This window comes from Lissotriton helveticus, chromosome 9 (assembly GCF_964261635.1).
Source record: "Lissotriton helveticus chromosome 9, aLisHel1.1, whole genome shotgun sequence".
In the NCBI taxonomy this organism is placed as follows: Eukaryota; Metazoa; Chordata; class Amphibia; order Caudata; family Salamandridae; genus Lissotriton; species Lissotriton helveticus.
Genome location: NC_136070.1, coordinates 440799856 through 440813723, shown reverse-complemented (window position 1 = coordinate 440813723; position 13868 = coordinate 440799856). Strand labels below are relative to the sequence as shown.

General features: G+C 43.0%; 2 protein-coding genes across 2 annotated transcripts in view; one reads left to right on the top strand and one right to left on the bottom strand.

The window, feature by feature from the left end:
* Window positions 1–13868, top strand: part of BAG5 (BAG cochaperone 5) — a 250321-nt gene that overhangs the window by 71939 nt on the left and 164514 nt on the right. The gene's annotated exons all lie outside the window — the stretch shown is intronic.
* Window positions 7530–13868, bottom strand: part of COA8 (cytochrome c oxidase assembly factor 8) — a 61097-nt gene continuing 54758 nt past the window's right edge. Inside the window, exon 5 of the mRNA XM_078660253.1 lies at window positions 7530–9682. Within this exon, the coding sequence (XP_078516379.1) occupies window positions 9586–9682 (97 nt within the window). The 3' untranslated portion in view covers window positions 7530–9585. The remainder of the gene's footprint in view (window positions 9683–13868) is intronic.

The window sequence follows — 13868 nt, the reverse complement described above, 5'->3', positions numbered from 1 at the left end:
AGACCATAGTCCTCTGGTCCTGGCGATTAACTTGGAGGGGGTGGCAGGCAGAGAATATGGATGGACATTTGAAAGAGCACTCCTGAAGGATACAGAATATGTTGTGCATATGAATAAATGGATACAAGAGTTCTGGGAGTTTAATAGGGAGAGTGCGTCAGCGGGGGTTGTCTGGGATGCGTTCAAGGAGGTGGTCCGGGGGGAGACGTTGAGTTACACTTTGTCTAAACAGAAGCCGGAAAGAGCCAGAGTGGAACAATTAGTTAGGACAATTGGACAGGCAGAGGAAGAGCTGTGCTCTTTAATACAGCAGAATGCGCCCCTGGAGATGCAGCTACTTAGAATCATTCAACTGAAAGCAGAGGTGGTAGAGGAAATCAGCAGCAAGGCAGCAGTGAAATATTTAGTTAAGAAAGAGCAAGCGTTTGAACTTAGCGAAAGAGTCAGGCATATCCTGGCAATCCGAACCAGACAGCAATTGGCTTCGGGGGAGATTAAGGAGATTATGGATAATCAAGGGACCCCTAGGAGGGATACAGAGGGAATCAGAGAAGTTTTCAGACAGTTCTATGCAGACTTATATAATATAGAAGATGGCTACGGAGGAGTAGGTATAACGGAATATCTTGACCAGAGCATAGGTGAAAACGTCCCGCACCTCTCGGATGAAGAAAAGGCAACGTTAGAAGCCCCGATCGGCCTAGAAGTGCTTAAGGCAGTAGGTGATCTTCCAGCTGGAAAGGCAGCAGGCCCGGATTTGCTGCCAGTTGAATTTTATAAGACATTTCAAGGGGTGATTATCGGTGAGATGTTGTAAGTGCTGATGCAGGCCCAACAGGGGAACTCTATCCCAATGTCTTGGGAAGGGGCAGATGTCATTGTCATTTTAAAAAAAAGGGAAGATCGCTACAGCCCCAGGATCTTACAGGCCAATCACCTTGATGAACGCCGACTCAAAAGTGTACTCAAAGATATTAGCCAACAGACTAGCAAAAGTGATCGAGGGCTTGGTTAGTGACACCCAGCATGGGTTCATACCTGGGAAGGGAACTACGCAGCATATCAGGCAGGTAATCACCTTGTTCGACGCCACAGGGGTCCCAGGGAATCCTATCACAGCTCTCTTTTTAGATGCCGAGAAGGCGTTCGATAGGGTTTCCTGGGACTACCTATGGGCAGTACTTATCCGATATGGGCTAGGTGCAGGATATGTTCAAGCGATTCAGGCACTTTATACAGGGCCAACGGCCAGGATAAAGGTCAACAGGGGGTACACAGCCTCGGTGCAGATTCACAGAGGGACTAGACAGGGGTATCCTTCTTCACCTCTACTATTTGCGCTGTACATCGATCCCCTGCTTAGGAGGTTAGAAACCAATATCAACATACCAGCAGTGACAATAAACCACAGGCAACTCAAAACATTCACCTACGCGGATGACGTGGCAATCGTTTCCTCTAATCCCACATTAGCTATTCGAGAGATAGAAGCGGAAGCCCAGCGGTTTGGAGAGGCTTCAGGATACAGAATAAATAGGGAGAAGACCCAGATTGTCAAAAACTCATATGCCATGTGCAGTGATCATCGGGTAGTGAAATCTGCCGTATACTTGGGGGTCGAGATCACCGCAGATTTAGACGACATTGTCAAATCCAATATGTCACCTCTAATGGCCAAAGTATCCTCAGATCTGGTACGAATGAACAACTTACATTTAACTCTGGTAGGATGTACGAATGTGATCAAAATGATTATTTTGCCAACGTTTTTATACTTTTTTAGGGCAATTCCATTTTTTTTAATCAAGCTGGTTTAGCAAGTTAGAGGCGGTTCTGAACAAGTTTATATAGGCCTATGGAAAGACAAGGAGGGCATATAGATTCATTTCTCTCCCCAGGGATAGAGGAGGATGGGGGGCCCCAGATTTCAGACTGTATTATTGGGCAGCTACAATACAATATATCCAGGGATTGATAGGAGTGGGAGGGCTGGGTCCAAGGATGACAGCCAATTCCACCAAGGTCTATGCCACTGTCCTCTGGATTGAAGCGGAGAACGCATTTCTTAACTGTCTGGACTCATCATATTTTAAAAGGACACGATTCAAGACAGTGCAGGCTGCATACAAAGTATGGGAGGCCTTTTTGAAGAGAGCGGGATTAGGAAGATACAATAGGTATACTCAGCTTTATAAAAACAGATCCCTCCCCTTAGAAATCTTTTCAGATTCAGTCATGGCAGAATGGGTAGGGAAAGGGATTAGAAAACTGGGTGATTTGATGGGCCCTCAGGGGATTGTACAATTTGTGGAACTGCGGGATAAGTTTAATAAGTAGGAATAGTTTTTTTAAATACCTGCAGGTACGCAGCTTCTTGTGTAATATACGGGGGAGTGGCAGGATTTAATAATAATTGCATATTGGACCTGATAGGAACTGGAGGGGGGGTGTCGATCCGCAGTGTATACGCAAACCTGGTTATTACTAAGCCAGATGATATGGAGAAGCATGGTGGTAAATGGGCGAATAAGCTGGGGATCGAGATGGCTAGATTCCAAGATTCCCTGGAGTTAGGCTGTACAGTGTTGTGTTCAGCCCCGCTGCAATCTTAGCATTACAAAACGCTCTTCTCGTTCTACTATACCCCGGCTAGAATAGCCCAGTGGGGCGGCACTTCAGGGACGACGTGTTTTCGTTGTGCTGCACCAGAAGCTGACATTATACATATCTTTTCTACATGCCCGCAATTGTATACGCTGGTTAAAGGTATTGAGCAATTCTTATCACAGGTCACAGGGGCCAACATCGTCCTTACCCCAGAGTTAATGTTAGCTGTAGCAACAGAATATAATAGTATGTACAAAGAATTTTTATTCTTAGCTATGGCTGTTTTAAAATTGATGCTCGCTAGGACATGGCTGGATAAGACTCCCCCAGCTACGCAGCATTGGCTTGCTAGTCTTTTGGCGGTTTACAATCTTGAACAAGCATTTGCAATGCAATAGGTCTCGCAGCATTAAAGTTTGAGTTATTGGCATTGTATATGACAATGGGTTGCATTAAATTTTTAGCTAAGTCTGTATTGGTGTTACTAAAGGTTCAAGACGACAAGGCTTAGTACCTCCCATCGACAAGCAGCCATCTTTTTTTCAAAGCCACACTTGCAGCTTAATGCACTGCCTTCAGTTTCCCAAAACATAATGGGTGCGTTATTTTGAGTGAATGTGTGTGTGCTGTATGTCTAAATGATAGGAGAGTGTATGCGTGTGTGTGTGTGGACTGTGAGTGTGTGTAAGTGATAGGAGTGTGTGTGTGTGCTGTATGTATAAGTGAAAGGAGTGTGTTATATGATAGATCCTTTTTGGGCAAAGAGCGAGTCTCCGCGTCTCCACTCAGCTAAGTTTGCATACCCAACGATCGGGTATCTTTCTTTCCCATGTTTAGCTGAGGAACATACTAACAATTTAACAACAAAAAACATGACCGTGTCCTTGTGTACTGTAACTGGTGCTCATGTAAATCGCCCCAATACCTTCGGGTCGCGTTCTCCTACATAAAACGGCAAACAAATATATATATAGCAGCTGGCGCCTATCATCTCTAAAGAAATCCGCGGCCATATATCAATCAGGCACAATCATCGTGCACGAATTAGGCATAGATCTGGTCAGGGGACATTGTACAGCCAGGCAGAATACTGGTTTTGAACTGTAGTAGTGACGAGTTTGCCGTGTTGGGGGTACTTTGGGGAGATAAACTTCCTGTTCGCTTTCGATGTGCCGACCTAGAATGTATTAGTTAAGAGCGAGTACCCACGATACAAGTATTATGGAAATAAAGAAAGGACTAAGGTGACTGCCTGCCGCTGCCTAAACTATTTATTAGGCAAGTGAATAACATACGGCTCTTCATCTAGGATAGGGAAAACAAGTCCACTACTATATCAGCTTCCTTACAGGAAGTGCATATGCGGGAGGTGACAAACTATTTTGTGCCTAAATATTTTCTACTGTAAATTAGATTTAGGGCTTAACTAAAATGTGCTGTTCATTTTTCCTGCTGAGGCGAAGTGTTGAGCTCCGTGTGTGCCCTGCAAGGGGTTAACAATCAGCAAACAGATCTCATGAGGGGCGGACCTTCGAGTCCGTGACGGCGCCCTCGAGCACACACTAAACAGTACCTGGGTCCGGGATGCCGCGGACAATGCGGGGAACAGCTGTGGACCGGCAGGGCTCAGCAGAGGCCCGGAGGTAGGTCCGGCTCGTGGCAGCGTTGAAGAGATGCGGTGCTGGAGCGGGGCCTCCGAGGGGCTCTGCGGGCCGTCGGGGGTGCTGTCTGTTGTCCGGGCGTAGGCGGGGCTCCTGGGGCAATCTGGCGGCTCTCCTCCGGTGGGGCTCTGTCCGGCCCGTGAAGGCGTCTCTAGCTGAGGCGTTACGGGCGGGCGCCCACGTGTGTGTCTGTGTGCGAGGGGGGGTAGCACTCGTGTGTCTGTGTGCGTGCGCGTGTGTATGTGTGTGGGGGGGAATCTCTGTATGTATGTGGCCGCTTGTGTGTGTATGCGCATGCGTGTGTGCTTCCCAGGAGCCAGCGCCTGGCCGCAGCGCTCGTTCGCGTGCGCGTGTCACTTTCAAATCGCCTCCAAGGCGATGCGCGCGGCCAGGACTGTCTCCTGGGAAGCACACATGCCGACAATAGGGGCTCGGCGGAGACGCGCTTCGCGCGGCTAGCCGAGACCTAAAAAGGGATATATGAAAGGAAAGGCAAAAGGGGTAGGGCATTAGGTAAGAAGATTTGGAAACCATTGATGCTGTGGAAAGGGGATAGGGTGGAGGTATAGTGGAGGGGTGCTAGTAACGATATACGGGTAGATCCCGCTCTGTACTATTGGAATATGCGAGCAAATGTTTTCCTTTATGGTATTTACGACCGATTATGCAAAATCATCTTCTCTTGTCTCTTTACTTGGGAACAATGTATTCTGTATGGATAAGTAAACAATGTGTGTACTTTTTTTTTTTACATTATATGCTGTGCTGTGCTATATGTGAAAAAACCTTCAATAAAAAATATTTTTTTTTAAAAATAGACCTACAGGCACGGTGACACCCTCATGCCTTCTCTGGTGATCGAGAGTAAGGGGAAGAGTCCCACGTGAACTTATTATGCTTCTTCTTGGATTTACCCAAGACTTGGACCGTGAGGAAAATATGTTCCTGGGACGACTTCTAGAGTGGGAACGAGCCCACAATTTCGACTTGAACTGGGAGTTGGAAATACATAGAATCTTGCAGTGTTTAGCCATGTAGTTTCGCCCCGCGTTCTCGGATAGCTTTTGGGTACATGTGGGCGCAGTCATTGCAGACCTTGGAGCCGTGCGACAAACACCAGAAGTGCACCTACTTGGAATCTGTAAAAAAAAATCTGTTCACAACAGTCTCTACAAGGTTTAAACCCTGTAGGCTTAGGAGGTGACATGTTCCTTTCACACTGGCAGATTTAAGAGAACAATCGCTAAGAATAAAATCTCTTGAAGAGATTACAAAAAAAAGAGTGGATATCCGGATCTGTAAAGGAACTGACATCAGCTCACATGGGTGATGCTTATATGTGGCTCTGTTTGTCACTTCCGGAGTGGAACCAAAGTCAGCGCACAGCAGCACAACTCCACCTACCGACTAGCAGGAACCATGCTCTTTGAGTTTCTGGATCCAATCTGGTGCCTAGGGATATTTACAAGGTGAGGAATCTGCGGTTAGTAGTATCCATCAGAATAACAACATAGATTCACATATTGGCACGTGATACTGGGTAATAAACCCCCAGGTCAAGCCAAGATCGACCATCCAGAAGGTCTGTTGTGCAACGATTTGGGTGCGAAGGTTATAAAAATCACTAGAAAAGTATAATATAGCAAGTAAATTACACTGTATGTAAACTTGAAAACGTGACCTGGGGAGTGAAGTTTCATGTATGTAATAGAAAGTTTCCAAAGTAAGTCAGCCGTAGTACCTTCCCATCTGACAGGATGGCACATTGTTTCTATTCTCAAGACATTGTTACCAGACTGGGATAATGCTTCATCGATGGTGGGGAGATGCTGGTGCAGTTGAGGATAAAGCTATAACTTGCCTAACCATCCTCAATGCCATGTTTACTGAGAGCCAACAATATTTGTTCACTTAGACTTCCCAAGGGAAAACTCATCTCATACTTGTTTATACCAGAAGAATTAGAGCGCCTCCTGGAGCAACTTTATTTAGCTGCTATCCAAGTTATGGTGGAACAAAAATGTTCCATTCTTTAGGCCAGCAGCAATTTCAAAGTCAATCTTTACTTCACTATTGACCGCATACGATAAACCTCTTACTCAGTAAACTAATACAAGTGTGCATTCTGTCTTGGAGATACACACTGGCTCTTAATCTTAGCATTGTGAAGAGGGTTTAGGTTTTAATCGGGATATCATTTACTATATCTATGCCTTGTTATTTCTACCATGTACTATTTTAAATATGAGAGACCCTTTTAAATGTAAGAGCGACCCTTTGTTCCATCACCATATAACGTGCAGCACGTTTAATCCCTGTATCTTAAATGTTTGCAATGTATTACATTTCAACATTAATCATTAGAACAATGGTGTATCCAGGCCAGAATTCCTCTCTAGAATATTTTTTATGGTGCTGCAGAAGAACTGTCTTCCTGGTATAGCTCTTTTCAAAGTGAATGACGTAATCCCCTTATCCTTCTTTTCTACATTAAATAGAACAACACATTAGACTGATGGTGATATTTTTCTACACATTTTTGAAGGCATCTTTGTTTACAGCATAGAATGGCTCTGCAGGGCATACCTCCCTTGTTTATGGAGCTTTAAAATGGGTCTATGGAGGGGTGGGAAAGCACATATTCATTCAAAATGACCATCTTTGACACGTTTCCATTGATGATTGGCATTTGTACATAGTGGATCATTTTTCACAATTCATCAATAATGCACAGCAGAATCGGAAAAACTGCCTCTATATATTGTGTACACTCAAGGACACATTCTATCATCCTGATCATAATGTCTAATAAGCTAGCTAGTACATTCAAAATGAATAGGGAATCACTAGACGTATACATGTCATGATGACTAATGCAAATATTTATAAACTTGCACATATTTCGACATGTGTACTACTGCGATCACCAGTGCCACAGTTTAAAGGCAAAGACATGGATTCTTGGGGGATGGGGTTATTGGGGTCAGAGAAATGGCAGCTATAGAATAAAGCAAGGTGTTTTTTGTTGTAGCCCACCTTGAAAAATATGTAGCACATATCTGTTGGCTAATCAGGTAGGCATACTGGTTTAATGTGTACCAAAGAAACGAAGAATCCTTGTAAACTTTCTTAATATGTTAAGTATTCAAAGAATATGCACTGAGTGCTGGAATCTGCGTAATAACCGCAAATAATTGCACATTTTTGAAATATTAGCTTGTAGAGCTAGAATTCAGAAGATTGTCAATAACTGGAGGACACTTCTCCACTTTGTGGTTTAATAATGAAAAAGTTTATAAGATTTAAAATGGTTTACAAGGAGTCACATTTCTGATGGTCAAGATGGCACATGAATTACATTGACTTTACACACCACTGAACATAAACCTCAAGTAAGCATTGACATCCCAGGAGCTTCGGTTCCACACCTTGTCTGGAACCTCTAATAATGGCCTTTTTCAAGAGATCTGTAAAATTATGTCCATCATGCTTTCTGAAGTTTGTCATCTTTTATTGTATAACGTCTGTAGGTGGGTACATAGTATGAGGCTGCAATGCATTCCACTGTTATTCAGAGCTCGTGTTTCTAAATCAAACTGCAAAATGGCCCCAATGATTTTGAATATTTGTGAAAAGTGCTTTAAATGTTCTTGCACTGTAGGTCTTCCCATTGCTAGTAATTCTTCTTTTGTCTATTTTGACTAGTGGGACTTCTGTGCCATAGGAGAGTACCAGTGCTCACCAAACCAGTATATGGTCAAACAGCCAGCTCACCTCACTGATTTGCCCCTTGTTCTAGCGGGCCTGCGGCTGTTGTGTGCCAGTAAGCCAACCGTTTGGCACACACAACACCCACTTCCATCAAACCACACACACCCAAAACCTATGACATGTGGGTGCTGCAAGGGAAAGACAAAGGGGATAAGAAGCATTACGACATGGCAGCTCAGTAAAGAGCTGCAGCAGAGAACGCTGACATCTTAAATATTAGTTTAATTTGTTATTAGCTAGGTGGAGGTTCACAGCCTGGCAACATATTTTTCATATCATGCAAAAAAGAAGAATCACAAATGTCGAATCTGTACTCCCCTCAGCGCCTCCTTAAATTCTATATTTATACAGGCAAGTAGGAACCCTGCCCCAAGTTCTCTATACCTGTATGTGCTCATCAGCTAACCACTCTTTTGGCAAAGAGATCTCATTTTAAGTTTTATGATACATTTCAATGCATTTTAATTCTTTTCTGTCCTCCTAGAGCAAAATTAACACAGTACTGATTATCTTTTTTCTATTATTAGAGAGTAGAATGGTGGAACATGTTAACATATCCACAAAACTTCTGTGTCAACCTTGAAGAAAGTACAGATACGTTGGTTCTATGATCATTCAAATATGTGGCTGCAAGTTACATACATCTCTGCAGTATGCTAGGAGGTCAAATTGCTATCTTACTTGTACTGGAACCTAGTACTTGTAAGTTTAGATACTTTTATGTTGCAGGCACTACAACCCCCTGAGCTATCATTTGAGGATTGGAAATTGACTTACAGCATAAACCAGACCCTGCAGGATGTAGAAAAGCACATTGAGCTGTTTTGTAGTGATTGGGAGAAGCAGACAGCAGTTGACACACATGTACCTCTCCTTGCCTGCCCCAGTACCTCTCCACACCTCTATACCCACCCTCATCAAGACACTTTAATATTTTATGTTTATGCCAGCACACTTTGAATTGCTGAAAAGTAAACAAACAACTTTTAACAGGATGCATACGTTGCTGGACCACGAACGATGGTGCTACTGTGTTACTCCTTAGTGTACGGGCAAATCCTGTTGGGGTTAATTTTGCATTAGTAACTTCTCTTCGAAAAAGTGTTTGCTGTAGTGGCAATCAATAACTTATATTGTTTTAGCTTCTCAAATGAATAGACTTTGATGATGCTTCTCGCTTATACATACTGTCCCCGCTTCCTTCGTTGCTGTGGGGCGTCCTTCCTTTGATGGCTCTTCTGAGGGTCTTGAATAGTTCACAATTTAATTTAACAGATTCAAGCAAGGCATGCCACTGGTGTTGTTTGCATATCAAAAGAATCACATCATTTTACCCTCTTAGCAAAATGTAAGGAGGTATCACAAATAATCTGTGCCAGACAGGGGTAACGCTGCACCTCGATAACGTAGGTGAACAGAGGGTAAACCAAATATGCTGTCGTGGCAGGAGCTCCTTTTTTATTCTATCAGCCTCCAACGCCCAGTGTCCTTCAAGCTTTAGAGTCCTTGATGGAATAATTAGATTTGCAGATCACAAAAAGGGGCTTTAACTTTCAGATTTTCGTCCAAGCTTCTTCCAAAGTCTCTTTAATGCAACTTGGCCCATGAGCAATGTGATGGTAAAATTACGTTTATACCAGTCCCTAGATCACAAGGTAAAAAAAACAACAAGAAGGAGAGAAATGGGGTTAGTATTACTTTTAAGAAAGAAGAAATACACAATAAGTTACTCACTACAAAATGTCTTTCCTCCTACGTCTTAACTATTTAATGTTACAGCAGGTGATTACTTGCACCTAGTTGAATCAACTGTACCCAAGATGTATTATAGTTAGAGTGGCCAAAGATTCATATGCAACCCTCCCAAGTGTCCCAGAACTACTCTTCGGTGCATTCTTTGGACACAGTAGCTCTTTGCTGCTCATTAAAAAGCACTTTAATTCTACTTGGCTGGCGCTGAGATGAAAGAAGCCTTAGTCCTAGTGAATGATTTACAGTACAAGTACAGTTTAGGACATGCTGAGGAGTAGGCGTTTAAAAAAACAATTACATTGATTGGCAAATATCCCCTTTTGTCTTGTTTTCTTATGATCACCAAAAATAATCCCTATAAACGTTTGCTTACACATTCAGATAGGACTACAATCGCTCAATGCATATTTGTAAATCGTGGGATTTGCTATATTGGTGCAATTTATATATATGCAACCTTTCAGACAATGTGAAAGTTCGGTTACACGTCTTTTTCTGGAATTAGAAAATATGCACAAATCGATATAACCTTTCTTTTTCTGTGTAACACACATTTGCATTCGTTTTATTTCTCAAAACAACGTGGCCTTGCATGAGGCATATTAAATAAGGGCACATTTATTACAATTATTCTACATGTATAATATTGCAAAGTGATCATGCATTAGTCAATATAATTTAAGGTGTACATACTTATGATATACTACAATATTAAAATAAAAATTAAGCGTGTCCAACTTTGAGATTTTACATCCTACATGGTCCTTGTGAATCACAGCTGCTTATCGTAAATTAACCCTCAAGAACACAGTGCGAACAAATACTAACATCTTCGTAATAAAAAATGCATTTAGCACTCGAAATCGATTTTGATTTAGTTCTAAGGAGTCTAGCGAGCAGTTCCACAAAGAAACAAGCATTCTTTTTCTTTCCATCACTATCCAGGAGGTTATGGCACTGGGAATCCTGGAATCCTAGGCCTACCAGATTGAGCGCAATACTGATCAAAGGCCCAGCAGTAGAATCTGGGGTGTTCAAAAGCACTGCTGTGTGTTTTGAGCATGAACTGCTAACACAATATGTGCCACCACATGTTGTCGTAGTTAGTAGCCAATGTGGATATGATAACACTGGAGGGCTACAAGCAGAAAACTTGAAGCATGAAGTTATCATAAGGGGAAATTACAACTTCCAGCAGCATAAATCTCCCTTCGCTACCAAACCATATCCCATTTGATCGTACTGCCTCGGGTAGTGTTTCCCTACCAACTCAAAACATGATCTTTGCCGCACCTTGTGCTCCCTATACTCATTGCCCAACAGCACCCTTCAATTTCATTCCATAGGATTTTCATTGTGTTCTTTCCCTTTTTAGGTCTCACTTGAGACAGCTCATGCACTGTCTCTTGTGAGATATTTTGCTTACTAAAAGTGGCTTGGAGCCCGTCTAATGCTTACCATTTGAAGGCTTCCTTGTCACTCTTATTTGCTACCTCCTATCTAGCCAGAGCATGCTGGGTTCACTTCCTCTTCTTTCGTTTCTCCCTTCCGTGGAGCGAGGGTCAAGTACTGTTTGCTTTATTTTGATTAGTGTCCTTACGCTATTCATGCTTCGATTGAGGTATGATTATTTTTCTTTCTGTCGTGTTGCTGCTTGCTTCCCCACCCCGCATCAGGTTGCTTCCTTGTTGCTTTTTTCCTCCCACCCTCCTGTTGTCGATGTTGCTTTTTCCTTTCCACCTTCCTGCTATCCGTGTTGCTTCTTGCCTCCCACTTTCCGTGTAGCTTCTTTGCCCTTCCATTGCCCTTTTTGCTTCTTCCCTTTCACCTCCTACCCTCTTGTTGTCTATGTTTTTTAGATCCCTTCCATCTTCCCTACCATTGTCTGTGTTGTACTTCTTTCTGCAATAAAATAAAAGTGCTATTACTCGCCCAGCCGCATCATAGCACTTTTTTACAACTCCCACTTTTTTACACCTGTGTTGTCTGTTCCTTCCTACCCTCTTGTTGTCCTGCCAACCTCTCTACCGTTATCCATGTTGCCCCGCACAATGAGAAAAAAAAGCCCTTGGACGCGTCACACAGCCTTTTTTCTAACGTTTAACCGTGTTGGACAGCAGAGGCACTGATATACATCATGGCTAAAAGGCATTGTCCAAGCCAATAGCTCTCACAAATGCAAGATCTATTGACTTTGCCAATTGTAATTGCTTCATATCACCTAGACCCCAAAATACTGGCAGGTGCTGGGCTCTTCCATCAGGGTGGCTCTGAGAATTCTTATGTATATAAGGTCTCAGAACTCTTTAAAGGAATAGTTCATCATAGATTCCCAAACTAAATGACATCTCTATTCCAAGCAGAGCATGTGAGATTTTGTCCTTGCCTAATATATGCCACATTTTGGTGTACCATTTGTGCAGTTGTGGGCTAGTTCTGGCCATCCATTTAGACGGAATAAGTTGCTTCTCATACATTGACAGGAGGCTGTCCCTTTAGCCAGCCCCACTTCATGGGGGATGTTGGAAACTGAATAGCTCTCATCGTCTTAAGGATTGCAAGTTATTACATTCGGTTGGCTACACCTTCTCAAGCATTTTTGTGACCTGGTAACATCTACTGTGTGACGACATTTTGGTGTCCATTTGCCAATGGAGCAGTATCGTTGCTGTTGTTTCCCTTCCTTGTGGGAATTACGCTTAAATGTGCTATGGAGCTTTGTGTCCCATTCGGAGTCAGTAAAGGACTGTCCTAGTTTCTCTTCCAATTTGGTTTAACAGCGCCCCTTACCTTATTGTTTAACAGCGCCCCTTACCTTATTGTCACTTTCCAAAAGTATTACACATCTTAGAGACATGATGAGTCTTGCAATTTACCTCTCTGAGTAGCTTTTCAAAGTGTGTCAATGGTTATGTGGCAGGTTCATTGATTTGTCGATTTGTAAACAAGTGACACACCTTTGTAATACAACATAATTTTCCAGCATTGATCCGTTAATTGCTCGAAATACATTATTTCCATCTTATCAAATAGGTTACCTAGTTTGTTACATCTAGTATCCTACCAGTTCCGAAAGGCTTTCCCATCCAACCCACAGCCAAAATCAAGATTTCTCAAGATAACTATATCTGGAGGACAGGAAACTTGCCAGACCTCAGCCAATCCCTGTCTGATCTCAATCCCCAAGTATGACCCCAGTTATCAGAAACCTGCTCATGTTGGGGAGTCTCTCCCTCAATGGCAGTCATGGGACCTCCCAGAAGGGTCTCTGCCGATGTGTGGTCCAGGACGAACCAGGGTCTCTCGGTCTCCACCGTAGACCAATCCAGAAGACAGTGAAGATGAGCCATCTGGAAATACAGAGGCAATTTGAATATGCTCAGTCCTCCTCTAGTAAGTGCTGCAAAGCCAAACCTTGCTGGGAATCTCTCCATCCATCCCGCTCCAATAAAGTCTCAGCAATTATGATGTAGTTGGAGTATGTACTTGTACTCTATATGTATCAGTGGTGTCTGAAATAGGAGGAGACTATGAGGCAGAATCATCATTTTAAAAGTGTGCTATCCTCCCCAACATTGATAGAGTCTGGCTTGTCATATATATAAGTTGTTTTGATCGACTGGGCCAGCTGGGTAATACGGACTAAGAATAGACACAATGTGGTGAGGGTTACCTGAATCCCCAAGTATCTATTGGAGGAGATACTCTGCCTTAATGCAGAGCGTAGGGTAGGTCAGGCCATCCCCCGACATATTCAGACTTAGGGCCTCCAATTTATGCATGTTCAGCTTGAAGCCGGATACTGAACAGAAACTCTCCAGTTCTACTAATAAAGACTTAAGAAAGATGAATCACAAAGCGGAATAACAAATCATTACCAAACAGTCTTTTTTAAACTTGTCTATCCCCGTTTTATCTCGCCGATCAGCACTGCTCTTGTGGATCATTTGAGCTAATGATTACATGTACAGGTCGAAAAGCAAGGGTGACAGTGGGAACCAAAAAAGCTGCTTTCCATGAAAGATGTTGTAAAGTAGCTCTATGAATGGGTTCGGAAGGAGGACCCATTAGCTTTGA